The sequence below is a fragment of the Sylvia atricapilla genome, chromosome 3 (assembly GCF_009819655.1).
Source record: "Sylvia atricapilla isolate bSylAtr1 chromosome 3, bSylAtr1.pri, whole genome shotgun sequence".
NCBI lineage: Eukaryota > Metazoa > Chordata > Aves > Passeriformes > Sylviidae > Sylvia > Sylvia atricapilla.
In genome coordinates, this window is record NC_089142.1 from 97,330,441 (window position 1) to 97,349,563 (window position 19,123).

The window sequence follows — 19,123 nt, forward strand, 5'->3', positions numbered from 1 at the left end:
GTTTGTTTAAGTTGTTAATTACTGTGGCATTTATTATAACATCAAAGAATACCTTGTTAGTATGTGCTCATTGGAAATTGAAATAATTTTTCCCTAGCATGCCTGATCTCCTCAATGCATTTTTTGTTACACAGAGTGGATGAACTTCCTGATTCAAAATCATTATGGGCAGTCTATGCTAGCCAGACAGCAAAAAGCAACAGCCTAGACAGTAAGATTACAATAACAGTTCATTTAAGAATAATTAAATCAAGTATCACAAACGCTTTAACAACAACAATCACTAAAAGTGGTGTGAAATTATCCCATAACAACTAGGGCATGGACATGTCAGAAATGCTGTGGCTACCCATGCACACATGCCACCACTTATGCAAATAATCCTTTTGAAGTCTAGGACATTCTAGGACATAGTCACATTCCCAGCAGAAACACAGGCCTGGTTTTGCAGTGATTGTAAAACATTCTTTCTTTATTTATTTTCATAAACAAGGAGCATATATACGGGACTTCCCTCTTTAGATTTGCAATGGATATGAGCAAAATAAATTCTACATTAATACCAGATATCAATTAAAGTAATTTTTACAAATTTTTACATCTAGTCTTAACTTTGTCATGTGCAGGTAACTTTATACATTCTCTAGTAACAACCTTTCTCATCAAAACTCCCTTGAGAACAGGTGCTGACCTTTACATGTAAGTAAATTTTACCTGCAGAGAGCTCATTCTTTTGAATAGAAAGCATTTTAGATAATGGTAATTTCCTCAATAAACCAGATTCTTTGATATCTGTTCAATATGTTTCAAAGACAGAAAGTTAGAATACTGTGTAATGAGCCTACAGACAATTTTGGAACTCTTAACTTACCAGCTACTTGTATATGTGAAACCCACAAATGGTAAATGATGGCCAGAAAATGCAGTGTGGGATGGTGGAGGCATTGTTTCCTAGAAAAATAATAGGACAGTTGAATAAGCAGTATCCTACTGAACCTAAAATAAACAGATTCTCTAGTTTAACCATATGAGAAGTGTTAGTGACAGTATCATGTGAACTATATTCACTGTCATTCTTATCTACAGCCCAAATATGAAACAGCATCAACTAAATCTATTTATAATAGCATTTAACATATGGAAAAATAGAACATGCTGACATAAAAATGCTTTTCTAATTAAATAGGCTATTGTTGGAGGAAGGCAAACTATTACATATAAGATGTGCCAATTTATTCCATCTTTTTTCCAAGAAGCTCTTAGCACAAAGAGCAATACTGTTTATTCTCTGGTATACTCTCTCTGCTAACCAGTCAACAGGGCTTCCTGCCTGCAGAATCACCAGCCCACTTCTGAGTGGGCCATCTCTATTTGGAGAGAACGATCAGCAGGCAGTTACTAGAAAGAAGTAATACAACAGAGTGTTCTAATCCCATTAGTCCTTTGACCATTCCTTCATTCTTGGCTCCTCTTTCTTGCCAGACAAAGAACTACAAACCAAGACAAATCTTTGAGTTTTTCTTCAGGCTAAAAGAACCTTGTTATTTTACTTGGAGTATTTGAAGTTCTAACATTCTTAAATGTTCTGTTAAAAGCTTCCTGTTTAACCCCAAGATGAAAGGTTTAAGTTAACCCCAAAGAAGATGATTATGGCACTGGAAGTGATAAAAGATTCTAAGTTGTCAGAAAATGTAATGATTTTTTTCTAACCCCAAACAAAAATGAAGAAAGGAAGCAGTTGTACATTTCTTTCACGTAAAACTCAGCAGGAAAGGACAAGGAGTAAGACTGCATTCAAAAGAAATCTGAAATTACCTTTCTAGTGGTGGTGTCAGCTACAATACATCACAACCTTGTCCTCTTAGCTGACAAAAACCTTCATGTAATAAAAGAGTTCCCCAACAACACTAATGATATTGCTAGGTTATGTAAATTCATGAAGTTGAGCTTTTGGAAACTAAGGACAAGACCAAATTACAAAGCCTTAACTTTCCATTAAATCATAATAAAAATACCAATTATTACTATGATTAGAAAAAGTAAAATTTTACTTGTTCTTTACATTTGCTTTCACCTTTCATAGATTCAAATTTCAAAACTCTCTTTACAGATAACTTTAAAAATAACAAATGCTTAATTGCATGATTGTAACAGCCCACATGACAGTTCTCAGGCACCACACAGGTTCCTTTTCTAAACTATTGTATCTATTGATAATAAGGTAAGATTCTGTAAAAGAATCTGTTTTGCAGAGATCAAGATATGTATCTCTTGCTGCTTGTGTGAATTTAATTGTCTTATCATGCTGAGAAAATTATAACTGAATCTATCATACCTCTCAATAAAGCTACTAAACCAAACAGTTAAAAGCTAAACACCAGCACAACTTAGGCTGCCTGAACAGCACAGTTTTGCCTTTTATTCTTCTGTGTATGCTCAACCTACTTTTTATATTTCATTATTATGTATGTAATTTTTCCATGGGACTATGGTTTCATTCAAAGTTCAGGAAGAATAACAATCATGGCTTTTCAACACTGTCTTTTATCTTCAGCATTGAGTTTTCCTCATTTGCTCTATGCAATTCAAATCTTGCCAAGAAGTTTTAGGGGAAAAAAAAAAGTCTCATGGGCTTATCTGTGGTGCTGACTTCTATACCAGCAGTGTGAGTATGTGTAACTTTTTAAAAAGATATATATGAAACATGGAGGAGAAAATACCTCCAAGTTATATATAAGGAATTTGAGGCAAAGCAATATGAAATACAATGTCCACTGGTCAAAGCAAAAATGTAAAATATTCTCAGTCATGCAATGCCTTAGGCTAGGTTTTTTCAGCAGTTCTGAGATACTAGATGTGAAAAGAAATGGCAAGAAAATAACATCCTTATATTAGAACAAAATCTTCACATGTTTCAAATTAGGAAACTGAAAAAGCAGCTCTAGAAACTGGCATTCATCTCTAACAGTTCAGGAGCATTGCTTTTCACCCCAAAAATGTCTTTGCACCTCCAAAAGCAAATTAAGAATTGGACTCGGTCTTTTCAGCTGAGAGTCTATTAACTCAGCAGAGGAGCATTCTTTCTTCACCTGCAGGTTCCTATTTCTTCACAATATAAAGCATTCACACTGCAAAGGCATAGTTTCACATGGGAGACTGGGCTCTAAAAGGAGGAGTGGTGCAATGGACAACACTAAAATGCGTGAACAACCTCTAAAAGGTATTTCAGCTTCACAAAGACCTGCTATACACAGCATCCACTCCAGCTACCCCATCTTCATAGCTGTTGCTGGAAAAAAATAATATGCAAACAGGTATCTGAAGACTGTAAACAAGTTTTAAGATAAAAATACTTCAGTTGTGAAGGAAGATGGAAATAACAGATGCAAGTAAGGAAACAAAATGAAAAAAATGCAAGTCATCCTATGCAGCTACACTGATTTGCTTAATTTGCCCATAAGGAAAAGGGCTCTGAGATTTAATCAGAGATCACAGAATCATTTAGAATAGAAAAGACCTTCAAGATCATTGAGTCCAGCCATTAACTGTCAGGTCCATCGCTGACCATGTCTGCACATGTTTTAAAAACCTCCAGTGATAGTTGACTCCTGGACAGCCCATTGGTAAAGAAATTTTCCCAATATCCAAACTAAACCTCCCCTTGCTCAACTTGAGGTCATTTCCTTTTGTCCTGGGGCTTATTACTTGGGAGAAGAGACTGACACCCACAAAGTGTTTTAGCCAAAGTGCTTTCCTTGTTTTAATGTGCAGCTGGAGAAAAGGGAATGCAAATAATGATCCTTTTGTCTATATCAATTCATGTTGCCTCTTATCTGCAGGCCCAGAAAACTGAGTGAAACTGAGATGCACATGAAGTTCAGAAATCAAAAGCAAAAGTGGTGAAAATGCTTTACCTCACATGTAAACAGTATGTTTCTGTATGTTTCAACAGACACACACACAAACACACCCCAAATATTTCCAAGGAGAGAAAAGAGGGCATTCCTCCAATGCTAAGACATCTACCATCTGTCAAAGGTCCTTTTCAAAAGCATAGAAACAGAAAGTCTAGTAAAATCAATAGTAGCAGAGCATTTCAAGCAAAAGTAAAAATATTTTCTTGCTCCTTAAGAAATGGCTGTACTATTTCTCCTGCATTTCCCAAAACTCAAGTCAGAGAAAAGGCTGGAAAAAGTTGAGTGGAAATGAACTGAATGGAATCCAACCCCCATATATGCAATTAGAGTAGAGCAATAAAACACAATAAAATGCAATATGCAAACTTATACTAAGTCTTAACAATGCACTGCTAGAAACAGTCTTGCAGAGTATCTGTATCTAGATGTATTATTCTTTATAGGACATGGACACTAAACTTGTTGCTGCAACAGATGTATATTAGCTAAAGGCACATAAAGCTACGAGGAATTTACAGAAGTTATCCTTACGCAAGTATGATTTTAGGACCAGCCTACAAACTATGAAAGTATTTCCCTCTCAGTTCTTCAAAGCAGCACCTAACTGTTATTTATGCAGAACACAGTGAAATAAACTGCCTTTTCCATACATTTTGTTTCAAAACACTCTACAAAGGCCGATTCATCAAAATGGTAATTGTACACTTACAGAGTTTTTTAAGCAATCGTCATCCACATCAAAGTTTGATGTATCAGTAGGGCTGCTGACTTCTGGGATATAAGGTGCCTCACAGTTCCTAATGTTGTCCCAATCAATCCCAGCAAAAAATGGATGGTTCTTAAAGTCTTCTATTCCATTTTGTCCAAGTCGATGCTCTCTGCTACAAATGAGCCTTCGGATGAGGTCCTTTGCACTTTCAGAGACATCTGTCACTTGAGCAGGAAACTGAAACCTCTCCTTAAAGATTAAAATAAGAGGAAATAGTTTATTACCAAGAAAAAGTTGGAAACATTACCTTCTTAGTGAAAATCATTATGTAGAAAAAGAAATGTGCAAACACTCCAGCTCTGAAATACATGCAGTAAGGTTTCAAGGTAAAAAGACTTCTGCTAAGGATAGAAACTATTAAGATTTTTTTGTCTTCGAATTTTTTTCCTTTATTTAAATTTCTCTTCCACTACAGCTGTTGAATTCTACAGCTAGCTCCATGTGGAAGAACATTTTAGAATCTTCTGCATAAGCCAAGGAAAATGGGTTCACCAGAAGAAAGAAACCCAACAGGATTGATGTCATATAGCCAACACAGACTCCACAGAGTGAACTAACAGCCATGTTTCCAAACCCAGAGTTTAAGTTTTAGCCTTATTCCAAAGCAAAGTCATCTGCAATCCATAACCATTAACTTGCTACATGGAAACATATTTTTCGTTCTACGTTTATGAACACTTAACATTATTAGTACATTAAAACTTGTATTTAAATACATGTTCAAGTTACTCCATTATTACAAATTAGCTTAGAGACAGACAGAAAGTGCACTAACTTTGTGGTTCATTATTTTCCCATAGGTCTCCACCAAGGACTCAGCATAAAAGGGCGTTTCTCCATAAAGCATTTCATACATGCAAACGCCCAGGGACCACCAGTCACACTCGGGCCCATACTTCCCTTTTCCATCTTCCATGGCCTGCAAGATTTCTGGAGAGATGTAGTCTGGCGTTCCAACTGCCACTGAAGATTGGACCTGGAGAAATTACATTTTCAGGATTAAAATCAACCTTCATCATCACAGACACTGTGGTTCTGTGCCCATGTACATATAAATTTAGCCTAGCTTTTTTGTCATAACAAAAAAAACTAAACTGAAGCAAAAGCCTCTAAATTCATGAAGTAATACTTAAGCATCCAAGGCACTGCATTAATAGGCATCTCAATAATATACTTTTGCTAAATTATTATCAATATTTAAAAACAGAAAAAGGACAGAACTGTCAATTGTCAGGATTAGAGCTAGTAAGCAATTATAAATCGGGTAATCACATATATTAGGTCCAATACTTTGTAACCCCGTGGGACATGACTGAACGTACTGGAATTACATTTTAGTCACACTTACTACATACTGTGCAAATTCAAATGTACATCATCACATTTCAGTATCTCATCCAGCTCACACTAAAGCTTACATTTTCAATAAAGATTAGAGCTCAGAGCTTAAAACCGAGGGATTCATAGTTCATAAACACCTACTTGGCATTGACAGCACAGCTTCTCTTTATTTATATATGAGTTGACTGTATGCTAGAAACTTTTTAATATACTGCAGATCCAAGCAGTCTGCAGCTGTATTTTCAAGAAAGTTAGTTATATACCAATACCATTTACAGTTCCATTTCATTTGCCATAAGGCATCTTTTCCCTTTATCAGCACATTTTGTGGCTATCAATGGACTGAAGAAAGAATATTTAGGCAATGTATCATTCTTTCTAATTTACCGTTCCATCTTCCATCAGTTTCAGACAAGAACCAAAATCTGCTAATCGAATATGTCCATTCATATCCATCAAGATATTGTCTGGTTTTATATCCCTGCAATTAAACAAATTCCAGGATTAGTACAAAATGTATTGCATAAGATGCATTCCAAGCATTAACTCTGCAACAGTCTTTTAATTCAAAACCAGCAACTCATCAGTACACAGAAGACAGTCGCTCATGACACAGTGAAATTTGCACTAGAGACATTCCATGACAAGGGCTGTAAATCAGTCAAATCCTACAGCTTCTTAATTTTAGTAAGAATTGTGTAGTTAAATTCCTCTCATGTCTCAAGGCCAGACAGGAGAATCTTACTTGCTCTGAGCTTTTGTATATAAGATTTTAAATAATCTGAAGAATTTTAGGGAAATGCTCTCAAGTGGAAGATGCATGCTTATACTGGAAAACAGAGCTGGAAATCAACCCCTAGATTTTACAACAGAACAAAAGCCAATGAAATCCTGAAAGAGTTAACATTATAAAATGAATGTTACTGATTGCTTTACAGACAAATCTCAAAATATCCACAAGCTAAAATCTTCACATTGCACCTGAGAGCAAATTTTGTTGTTGGGGGTTTGGTGTTTGGTTTTTGTTGTTTTGGGTTTTTTTTTTCTTCACAACTAGAAATCGAGTTCTAGACAAGGCTTACAGATAATTTACAATGGAAAAAAAAAATTAGAACCACAGCTTGAACAACATTATAGAAGCTATGGCATAAAGGTGTCGCAGTGTCACACACTCGGTGACAATACAGTACCAATTGGTTGTTTGGAAGGAAAGTACTTCCTGAATTTGTGTTGCTCAAAGACAAGTAGCAACCCATGCTGAAAACGAACTTTAGGCAACTTTCAAATACACCAAAATATTTACAAAGTAGAAAGCAAACACTGTAAGAAATCATACTTTCACAACTTGCAACTGAGCATAAAGACAATTCTTTACAAAGTAAATCAGAGAAAATAACCAAGTCCATTCTCAGAAGACTATTCTTCCACTTGAATTTTGCTGACACTGAATATGCCAAAGAATTGCAGCCTCCAGATTGAGATTGTTTTGTTTGTTTAACATTCCTTAAACACACTTCTAAATAAAAACAAACACATGCCATTGAGACTTCTGGAATTATAACTTCAGTTTAAAACACTTTACAAAAACATGCACCTAAAATCCAGTTCCTCCCAGAAACTGGACCTAGTTCAAGCTAAACAAAAACATGAGTCACCCTTGAGGCTCTATTTATCCATTTTCTATCTTTTAATATATTCCCAAGAGAAATAGTAATAACATTAATAATCATCATCATCATCCCAACCCCTCCCATTCAATCTCACAAAACAGCAAGAAAACATGAAAAATCTCATTGTGTTGTCAACACTGCAAAACCAAACCTGCAAACAACAATGAATGCACTTGAAGGAAGGATTTATTGCAGAAAATTTTCTGCATTTGTAGAAATCTTCAGGCATTTGTAATGCTCAGTAATAACTTCATATGAACAAGTTTTACAGTTAAGGAAAAAAGAAAAGACCAACTTAATAAAATACAAATTCTTTTCAGCTCCTGTAACAGAAGCTATGGGCTATGAACAACTGTTCTAAATTCTGAACTACATTAATAAAAGACATTTTGAAAGACAAGAATTGCTGGTACCTGCAGAGCAGAGTAGGCTATAAGCAAAGGGAAGGAAAATTATGAGCCCCAGAGGGGAACAAGGAACGGGAGTAATTATTGCCAGTGTAACTGAAGAGTGCGAAGGTGGTGATTATGGGAAAAAATAATGTCTTAAATCCTGCATCTCTACTGAGCCTGCAGCAGTTAGATGGCATTAGAATGATGAGTTTTGTTACAGGTTTTGTTTTGAATGGCATTTGTATACTCTCTTAAATTATCAGAACTGATCCTGTTCTAAAGAAAATATGGTATTCTCTCTTCAACATTCGCTTGACCTTCCCCAGCTAATCCCATTTTCTTCACTGTAAGGACTGGTTCCTCCTACTTCCATCTCAACTGCATTTTTATTCCTATATCTCCTATAGTCACCCCAAAAGTTGAGATGTCTAATCCTCCACAACATCAACCCCAAATTTCCTCCCCTTCTATTTCCTTCTTTCTCTTTCAGCTTCTTCACTCCTAAGGCCTCATCTCCTACCTGTTCAAATTAAACTAATCTTTTTTATCCCATGTCAGCTCCCAGCAGTTACTATTTACTCACAGTCCTGTTCCCACTGGCTTCCTACTCCCCTGATACAGGACAACTGTCCTCTTTCCTCGTGTCCAGTTCCTGTCCAATTTGCGTAGTGATCTTCTTTGGCACCAAAAGGAAGAGAATTAGTAACAGAGACCCTCCATGCTGTCTCTAGTGTCTGTTTATCAGCATCTCCCCAAATTCCTTCAATATTACAGCTCTGAAGCAGTGCAAAGCTACAGCAGAAGAAAACTGAAAAGTATTTAGGGATCAAACTCTGCACACAGTTCTCTGGAACTCCTATCAACTGGAATATTGAGGGAAAAATTATCATCTGAAAATATCTAGGTGGGGGACAGAGGAACGAAAATCAATCCATGACTCATGGAGGATTCTCTCTTGAGTTTCAAGTCTCCACGTCCCATAGAAGAAGACTTTCTCACTGGTTTTGTAATAATTATTTTATTAATTGAAAATCTACATAGGAAAAGCAATCCATGTCTCTTGATCTTGTTTCTGGAAAAAGGAACACTTACTGCTTCAGGCAAATACTAAGGAACAAAAATTCCAGAACAAGTATCTGAAATCTGGTAAAATTAATGAGCAAATAATGAAAAGTTATATGGCTTAGTGAATAGACCACTGGGCTGAATCTCTGTAGATAAGAGTTACCAGGTGATTGTGGGCAGACCATTTAAACATCACCCAACAAGAACCATGGTGCTCAGCAAACAACTAATATCACCTGGCTGGAAGGCTGTGGAGCCCAAATTCCCTACAAACTCTGTAATTAGTTCACTGCAATAAAAGAAAAAGGTCAGCTCATTTGAAATATTAAATACTAACACACTGTCAAGAAATATAAGCATTTGATATGAGCCAGATTTATCGTGGGAACAATAACTGAATGGAGGCAATTGGTCTGACACCACTGTGCTCTCTGGACACCCTGAGCCTGACCAAGCCCCTGACAGCAGCTTCTGGGGGAAGCTCAATGTGCACAAGGTGCAGGTCGCCAGAGCTGGGCCTGGCACAAGCCAAGCTAGCACTAATTCTTCAAATATGCTCCACACTGAATTAAGGGAACATAGGAACTCAACATACCCAAAGAAACTCTTTTTTCAATGAGTGATTTAACAGCGCCAAAGGAACCAGAAATCTGGATCAAATGAACTTCTCTAGAAACACATATATCCATTAAACTTTGACTCCACCAGAGTGTCCAGGAGCGACTTCTACTTTTCTAAGCTTTGTTGGCCTTGACTGTAAGAGAAAAACAGCTCTGCACAGCAGCTTTGCTGCTGTTTTCTGGAGAATACAATAGGCATAAACAGTTTGTAACACTGAACGCTTCACTTGCACCAAAAATGAGTGTGAAGGCCAATGAAAAGAAAAAATAAAGAAAAATCTCTAATTAATCCTTCCTTATAAAGCTTCTTAGTTTAATTTGGAGAGCCATTCTTCAGATTGGCATGTTTACACAGATGACTTCACTCACCTCTCTTTAAAACTGTTTACTTTCTTAAGCTGTAATTAAAACCCAAACATTTTACATACTAACTGTGTTAATATAAACAATATTCTGAAATAGGACTACAGCAGATACCTGGATTATTGCCATTTATTTTGATTTCTCTCTTAATGAGCCAGAGTAGAATTTCATTTGTTCAGTAAGTCTCAAGAAAAAGTATTCCCTCTGAGACATGCTAAATCCATAGCACATTCCAGCTGTAAAATAAACTAAAAAAGAATTTTTAATACATGTGACCGTATTTTTTCCCTGGATTCATTTCTGATCCTAAAAGAAACTTGAGGAATCGTGAGGTCTTGCATATTGAAATTTGGACTAGAAAACTCCCTTATATTCCTCACAACTTGATTATCTGATCATCTTATGGCTTCAAGGCATACACATTCCTGAGGTTCATCTATGTCATTCCTTGAATCACCGGATCAATGCAATTCTGTTATTTGCAAGACCACATGAAGTCCTCAGGTCTACAGAACAGGAAGCAGCAGATTTAGAAGAATCCTAATTTTGTTTCGAGAGCAGCTTCACAGAAGAGGGGACCAGACAAACAGAATGGAAGATGCATGAAAATTAGAGGGACAGTTATTCCAAGAACTGTATCAGAATGATTGACAGCAGTCATGTCAAAAACTAGCAAAGACTGTGCCAGTGGGTCAATCCACAGGCTTCTATTTTCTAAGTTAATGTGATAAAATTGTGGCATTAAAGATTTTGTGACCAGTAGAGATCCCTCTTCTTGGTAGCTGTACAATTACAGTGCAGAACTTACTTGGTTTAGTTGTTCATCTGTATTATTATCTTTTCTTTCAAAACATAAATGATCAGACAGAAATGGAGGAAAAAGCGAATCCTTCTCCTCAAGATTAACGAAAGTGGCCAGGTGGCACAAGTGGGAACCTCTTAATATGCCCAACATATCCTCCTTGGAATAAGCATTTGAGATGCTGATGTCCTTGCATTCACAACTGAGCTCTCAAAAAACAGCAGAACTGAAATGACAATGACGGGACTCACACTGTTCTAAATGCATCAACCACGATGTGAGCTGATCCTGAATAAAGAAATGGACCAGTCTGAAATCAAAGGATCAATCTGATAGCTGAGCGACTAGTTTATTTGAGCCCAGGAGATAAGGAAGAGATAATCTGGAGAACAAATTTTTATTCCTAATGCTAACATTAGAAAAGCATGGAAATCAATTAATTTTCCCAAACAGGTCACATGCCTCAAGACATGCTATCCTTGAATGGCAAGAAACAAAGTTAATAGCTTACATTAAATTATTTTCTGATAAAAATTCACATGAGCAGGACTTTTTCATGCTACCAAAGCAAATTAAAACACCAGCATTTGAGAAAAATAAATTAGTTTCAGGTGTAACTGCTGGCACAGAGAAACTAATCCAGAAAGCTTGTTGACAATTAAAGATTTCACAGCACATTATTTGCTCATTGTACATGCAAGAGCATTCCCCAAAAGTATAAATCAAAAGTATAAATAAAAGCAGACACCAATGATTGCAATTATTCACTCTTACAAGAGAAATGCCATTCTTTGCCTACTTAAAGAAAAAACACAACCAAGACTCCAGCGTCAGAATGCCTGGACTTTTTATCCAAAATTCCTTCAGAGCACAGGATTATCCTTAGTCGGGACAGAAGTTTGGCAAACTGCTTTTCACTCCTTTCTGTTGTTTCAGGCAGACTTTTCTCCATATACCTCTCTCACAAAGAAATGCTACATCCATGATTAAAAATGAAGACATTTGATTTTGGCAGCACTCCAATGAAATGAGAAAATTTGGTGCCTGTGAAGTTTTTATTAAGGTATTCTGCAAGGCTCTACTGACAGCTTGCTTTAGATACGCAGAGTCAAACAACTAGTGAGCTTCCATCAAGAATGCTGGTCAAATAATGCCTTTTTTCACAGTCAAATGTATGGACATTGATGTCCAGCAGGTTATTTCTATTTTCCATTACAGGGGACTGGGTTATATCAAAGTCAGCATTGCCATATTCTGCCAACTACGGTTTATCTGAATTCTGATGAGCAAAAGTAGAAATAGGCTCCATCTGGCAGAAAGACCAATGTGCACTGAGCCAAATTAGATTTGGACAGTCGGCAGTTATTCTTCAGCAATCCCAACAAGATAGGCTGCAGAAGATAGCAGCATGAGAAAACTGGAATATGTTGTACCTGATTAACCCTGTCTCTTATCAAGACTCTACTGTGCCTTCTCCTAAACAGACACTCCTTTATTTTTGGGTGAAATCCAAAAAGTGTGTATTTTGATTGAAACCAAAATCATTTAAATAACTTTGATCTTAGCCTTATTATTTATATAGCACCCAAACCATTGCAGCATGTTTGTATACTAAACAAAACCTGCTCCATGTAAAGCTGACAAACTAAAGCTTACAAGCAAACACGATGCAGTAGCTTTGCTTATAGCCCTGAAGTCAACAGGAATAGCCAAAAACTGAACACTTCAGAATTTAAGCCTTAATAAGAAGAGCAACCACAGGGAAGAAATAAATGCTGTAATCAACCTTATTTTACAATTATTTTTTCTAAAATAGTATCTCAACACTGAAAAACTCCCTTGTTTTCTCTTTAACTCTTAATAATAAATTATTATGTATTATTATTATGCTCCAGGAATTCACCCAGTAATTTACCTCTGCTAAAAGAATCTCTCTACGTAGCAGGAGATTCCTCTAAATCTCACTACATTCAATGGACACTCTCATCAATTAGTTGGAAACACCAACCAAACCACGACAGTAAAGGTTCTAGATCTGTGATACAGTCATTATTTTTTGATTAGTGAGGAAAATTTTATATTCATATTGCCACACATCCTAACTAAGTTTTATTCTTAGTAATATCACTAAACTAAATTAAAAACACTACAAAATTCAAGGTTCCATGTACTGCATGCAGTACATTTAGTGCAGCACCTACAGAATCAGATATTTCCAAACTAACTTAGTTGCAGACCATACTTTCTGCCAAAGTGTATATTTTTTAATCCCTAATCCAGACTGAGAGAAATAACTTCAGTTTTCACTAAAAGGTAATTACATTACATTCCTCTTTTACTCTGAAGAATCCGCACCACAGACTTGAAACATAGAATGCAAAACATATTAAATTGAATACTCACCCACACTGAGTGTGGTTAACACAAAAAGTAATGAATTTAAGTACCAATGAAAGATACTCAAATGAAGCATTAGAAAACACTTCCATAATGATGACAATAGGACACTGGAACAAAATGCTTCAGGAAACGTCACCATCTCCATCACTTTTCTTTTAAAACCAGTCAAACAAATGTCTGTCAAGACTGGTTTAGCTACAGTTTGATCCTGCCTTGCAGCCCAAGGAAAATACTAGCTGACCTCTCCAAGTCCTCTCCCAGTCCTTTGCTCTACAGTCTTTAATTTCTGCCACTCAGGCAAGTATTCTGGACACAACACAGTGTTTACCTTATGGTATCCAATGTTCTTTATGAATTTCAAATGCTAATAAAGGAAATAATAACAAGCAACAGGGAACGAGTACATCAGCCAACACATATATATCTTGAGTTTGTTCAGGCACTCATATTCATTCCTGAACACTTGAACAGAGTGTAGTTACTGGCTTATAAATATATGCTCTACCACATCATATTATAATATCCTAGAATTAATTTAGCTCACAAAAATGTCTCCCTGTGGGCTTTGTGCATATGTATTTGTTTCCAAGTAATGGATATCTCAAACACGCTAACAGTTGCAAACCAAGAATAATTATTTTTAAAAGCTGCTTATGTCAATTTTCCCCCTTCTTTTCAAAATATAAGTAAAAGGGGTGATTGGAAAAATTCTTTTGGATAAATGCTTGGCAGCTACATACTCCTCATAGCTATTGTCTTAACCTAAAATGCTCATCAGCTGACAGATATCTACGGAAAAAACCCTCACATGCAGGTTAGGCCCCGCATGCAGCATTTTAAAGAGATGTCAGGGCAAAGTCACTTGTGATTGCCTAGGGATTATTTCTATTGTCAGCTTTACAGACCAGGAACACACTGTGCTATTTGTAAATTTGCTACTTTATAAGGCTGAGTTACAGATGTGATTTTTAAACACCGATGAAATAAGAATAAAAGCGTGGCAGACATTATCAGAAAGACAATTCCTTATGCCAAACAATTCAGCATGTAAGAGAAAGTCTAATGCATTCTGAAACCTGTAAAAGTTCAAATTTTAAAAAATGAAAGTTAATTGAAATGGTTTGACATAGGAACTGTTAAAAAAATTTAAAAACACAAAACCAAGTTAACTGGCCTCTCACAGTGGATCAAGAATATAGAAGTTTGTAACTTTCCTCAGGGTTGACTTGTAGCTGAATTACTGATATTAGACAAAAAAATCTTGTGAGGACTCTAATATAAAATTGGGCACACATAAAGTATTGAAGATTTGAATGTTTAATAATGCACTGATCTTGAACAGAACAGTATAATTGAGTAAAATTTAATGCATGAAAATATGAGAGCCTTGTACCTTATTTTTTTGGGGTAATTTTAATAGTTTTTAATAGCTTTTTATGATGGTTTCTCATGGTGCAAAAGACTGAGGTACAATCATAAAAGTTTTGAAAGAGGCACAAACATAAGATGGGAGAAACAAAACAGGAATGTTTTAACTATTTCTTTTTCAGAAACAAAAATTGTTTTGGGAAACAAATACTTGGTTTGAGAAGCCCAAAAATCAACACAGGAAATTAGTAAAAATTTCTACTAACTGAATGTAATTTGTAAAAATCAAGGAGACAACACCTGGGAAATGAGGTAAATATTCTTACACGAAACAAGCTGCAGGAGAATTACAGCACAATATTGTAAAGCTCTGGAGGTACTGTGCCAATCAGTGATCAAAGCCAATCCAGAATTACAGTTAATTTGAAAGGACTACCCAAAAAATCCAGTGGGAAATGGGTCTTGGGAATCTGCTCTCAGTGACCTTGTTCTGAGCAGAAGGGTTAGACCAGCTGACCTAAAGAGGTCCCTTTCAACCTCACCCATCCTGCAATTCTGAAATTATGACTAAAGCTGCCTTTTTAATTTTTTTTTCACTAATAACCTTCTGGTTATATTGTGTTATATTGTCCTCAAACCTAATTCTGAAATCCAGTAACACCGAAGTACTGCAGGTTCAGTTGTAGCAGCCTACATACTTCTGACTTCTTGTGGCTCAAGACAGAAATCATCTTTAGTCCTAGCATTAAGAACATGCCTATTTTTGCACTGAAAATTGCAGATCTTAAAAAATGGCAAATCTCTCTCTCTGTCTCAACTCTGCAGAGACATGACAGGTTAAAACACAAAACTGTGTTGATTGTATCTTGACATTTAATAACAGTCAGGCTTACAAAATTTGTTAAAATTAAAAGCTTCCTTTCCCTGATCTAGAGTCTGACTAACAGAAAGCCCCTATTTATCCCAAAATGCTCAGCAATCAAGGTTAGTCTCTGACATTGTTCAAAATGTTAAGATAATCAGTGCTGGCAAGATTGGCCTGAAGCCATCAGACACCACTCCAGGAGCAGCAAACCATACCACTGCTCTGTCACACAAGTTTTCTCTGTGTAAAAAGTCTTGGCTATCAGAGAAGATTCATTTCCTCACTCATAAGAAAGTCTACAGCATACACATAATATGTGTGCATATATATATATTTCAAATAGCCAGGAGCAAAGCAAGGTTTATAGGAAGACTTTCAGGTGGCAAAACATATAAGAAATTTGCTGAAGATGCAAACTAGGCACTATCTTGGCTCAGACTACTTATTCCAGCGCAGTGGATTACTTTTCTCACCATGTTTTCATGAGCTAAATTGTTTTGTAATTTTGCAGTAATTATATGCATGCATTTTTATTATGATGAAAGACTATTCTCAGAAATATACATTCCCTAGAACGGAGCACTTCAACACATGCAGAAGAAAATTATTTATATTATGGTTGCTTGCTTACAGCTTGCTTCAGAACCCAACTACTTGCAGGCAGAAAGATTCAAAAGAGGTGTTTAAATTACATCCTTATGTGACTAACTAACTGTGCCTACACTGAAAATACTGAAGCAGCCTGAAATACTGAATAAAGTACTGAAGGAGCCTCTGGGAAAAATGGGATGGCAGGGAGTGGATTGCTCACCTAGTAAGGGGCCCTAAAGTAAAAGAACACAATTAAAAATAGGCCATGAACCAGAAGTTGTGCCACAGTAGGCTATGTACTGTTTGTGAAAGAAGAGCTGGGTACCTTGAATTTACACAGCACTTAGAAAAAAAAAAACAAAAAAAAAAACAACAACAAAAAATGGAGTTCATGTTCCCATCTCCATCTGGTGTTCTTCTACTTTTCTAATAAGTTACAAATACACGCAGCAGAGGACCTGGCTGAGGGCACTCATTATTTTTGCCTCTCTAACCTGCCCAGCTGTCACAATGCTTTTTTTGGACCTGATCACTCTGCTTATAGTTTCACATTCCTCAACAGAAACTCCACACCAACAACATTCATCAGGGAAAACTGCCGTTTGAGTCAACATTGGCAAGAATAATGGCCTTCAACCCAAAGTTGCATGAATATTGAGAAATGACATCAAGTACATGACAAACAAGTAACTATCACAGAAGTGCATTCAAGTATCTTCAGCACAGTTTGCTCTTTTTTTGAGGCACCCTATTGGATGATATTTTGAAACACTAAAAAACAAACTAATTTAAGCTGATGGTGGTGGAAACAAGCTTCACTGAGCAGCCAACTTCAAATATTAGGTTTATCTACTTCAGATTTCAATGCAGTTACAATGAATCACCAAACAAATTGCTTGAGCTCTGCGAACTTCAGTTGACAGGGCTGTTTCTGGGTTGTCAAACTTTTGTATCATTCGATATTTTTCCTCCAGAAGATAAGAAAAGAAATATTATCATGACAATTTAAAAAGCAATAAAATGACAGTATATTTGCCATGTTTTGCCACGTCAACTTTACTGGAATTCCATTTTGGCTTCTAAGAACTTAAGTAAACAGATTAAGAACTCCACAAGCACTACTACCCTGCAGCATATTCGAAAGATTAAAAAATTAAAGTCTGCTAAGTAAGGCTAATTCATGTCAAAGCTTTTAGATTTCTAATAGTATCATGAGTTACTGGCGGGTAAGGGAGTAGAAAGAGTAAGCTCCTTAAGAATGTTATGTCCATCTGTGAGTGCCATCTGTCAAAGAAATCCTGAAAGAAGAGGCTAACGAGGAATCCAGAATATGCCCAGCTGTTACACTGTAAATTACTACCTATGCTGAAAAACCTTAACACGTATTTCTAGGCAGATAAATGTTTTCTTTCCTTTTGATTCTCATTTTAGATACGCAGTCTCTGCTCTCTGCTTTTTAGTACAACCACACACAGTCCCTGAAACAGCTCATGGCATTGAGAAATTCTGGGAGTAAACCAGACAACATAAACTGAGGACTTGCACTGGTTTTGATAACAATAGTTAAAAAATCATTCTACATGTTCATTTTCTAAAATCCACTGTTGATACAAAGAAAGCAATTCATAGAAGAGTGTTCACTCAGAAGCTGTCTGGACAATCTAACAAATTTTTATATATATTCTTATATATGTCTTTGTATGTATATCTGTATAGGGCTCACCTACATATCCCTGTATGTAGGTGATACATAGGGGATATTTATAAGTGCCCTGAGCTTAAGCAAGCTATTAGTTGCAAATCACTAGAAAATTTCAGGGACTGGTCAAGAAACAAACTAGCCTGCTGGGTCCATACTGCACGCCATGGCAACTCTTCCTTAGTCCTTTCCTATCTTCCTCCAGGAATAAATACAGTTACAAACAAACCGAGAATCATGGGAGGTGAGGGAAAAGGTCTGTGCAGAAATGTGTTTTGAGATCACTTGATGCTTTTTGTTTCTCCAAAAGAAGGATATATAGTCTTAATATGAGGTTGATCTTATCTCTCTCCCATCCATTTATTTGATCAGCAATAAAAGACTATTAAAAATGTATTAAAGGGAGGGGGGGAAACACAGAAGAAAATAAAACCTATTTTAAGAACACATAAAATATTCGGGAATAGGGAGTACATTACAAAAATTTAAAAGAATTGTTTGTTGTTCCTGAGTTATGTGGGAAACAGAAGAAAGATAAGATGCAAAGCTGCAAGTAAACCCTGGAGACTACATAAAATAATTTACAAGGGGAAGAAAACCAATGCCATCCCAAGCGAACAAATACATACATCAAATAATTGCCATAGCTCTTGCAATATGGGAAGAAGCACTGCTATATCCTATATGTTTTACTGCTCTTCTCCCAGGCTAGTAGCGCTTTAGATTTCCTTTATTTTTTGAAAGACGCCTCAGAAGAAGAATGTCTCCAAAAACAGCATTACTATACAGCCATTTTAATGTGCTGTGCACAACCTTTGCTTTCTTCATTCTTTGCACAATAAAGGTTTATTCAGCAGTTACACAGATACTTGGGATTCCGCTTTTTTTAATAGAAGTCAGTGTTGTTAAGAATATCTACCTCTCTCCAAGAAAAAAAGGAGAGGTGGGGGAAGAGAACAAAAACTACAGAAGAAAGTATAGCTTTTCCAAACCTGCTTTCTACTTAACTGTGCCCTAAATTAACAGTATAGAGGTTAAGTGCTAATAGGAAAGAAGATTCCTTCCTAGTGGAAAAGTAAAAAGTAGAGCAGCGAGGAGCAAAGAACCTACTACTCCTGAAATAATAAAACTAAATTTAGGATAATCTCTCTTGCTTCCCCTCAGCTTGAACATGTTCTTTACTGTATTGTAAAGAACATGTTCATATTTATTTATTTATTACCTCTTGGTTATCAGATAAAAAAACCCAAAAAACTGTATT

At 36.2% G+C, this 19,123-nt stretch overlaps 1 protein-coding gene across 7 annotated transcripts in view; it reads right to left on the reverse strand.

Annotated features, from left to right (window-relative positions):
• Positions 1 to 19,123, reverse strand: part of CDC42BPA (CDC42 binding protein kinase alpha) — a 186,436-nt gene that overhangs the window by 76,844 nt on the left and 90,469 nt on the right. For all 7 annotated transcript variants that reach the window (XM_066316304.1, XM_066316311.1, XM_066316309.1 and 4 more), the window contains exons 7-10: positions 6,415 to 6,508; positions 5,462 to 5,662; positions 4,627 to 4,875; positions 872 to 951 (exon numbers count right to left, since the gene is read on the reverse strand). In XM_066316304.1, coding sequence (XP_066172401.1) covers positions 872 to 951; positions 4,627 to 4,875; positions 5,462 to 5,662; positions 6,415 to 6,508 — 624 coding nt within the window. The remainder of the gene's footprint in view (positions 1 to 871; positions 952 to 4,626; positions 4,876 to 5,461; positions 5,663 to 6,414; positions 6,509 to 19,123) is intronic.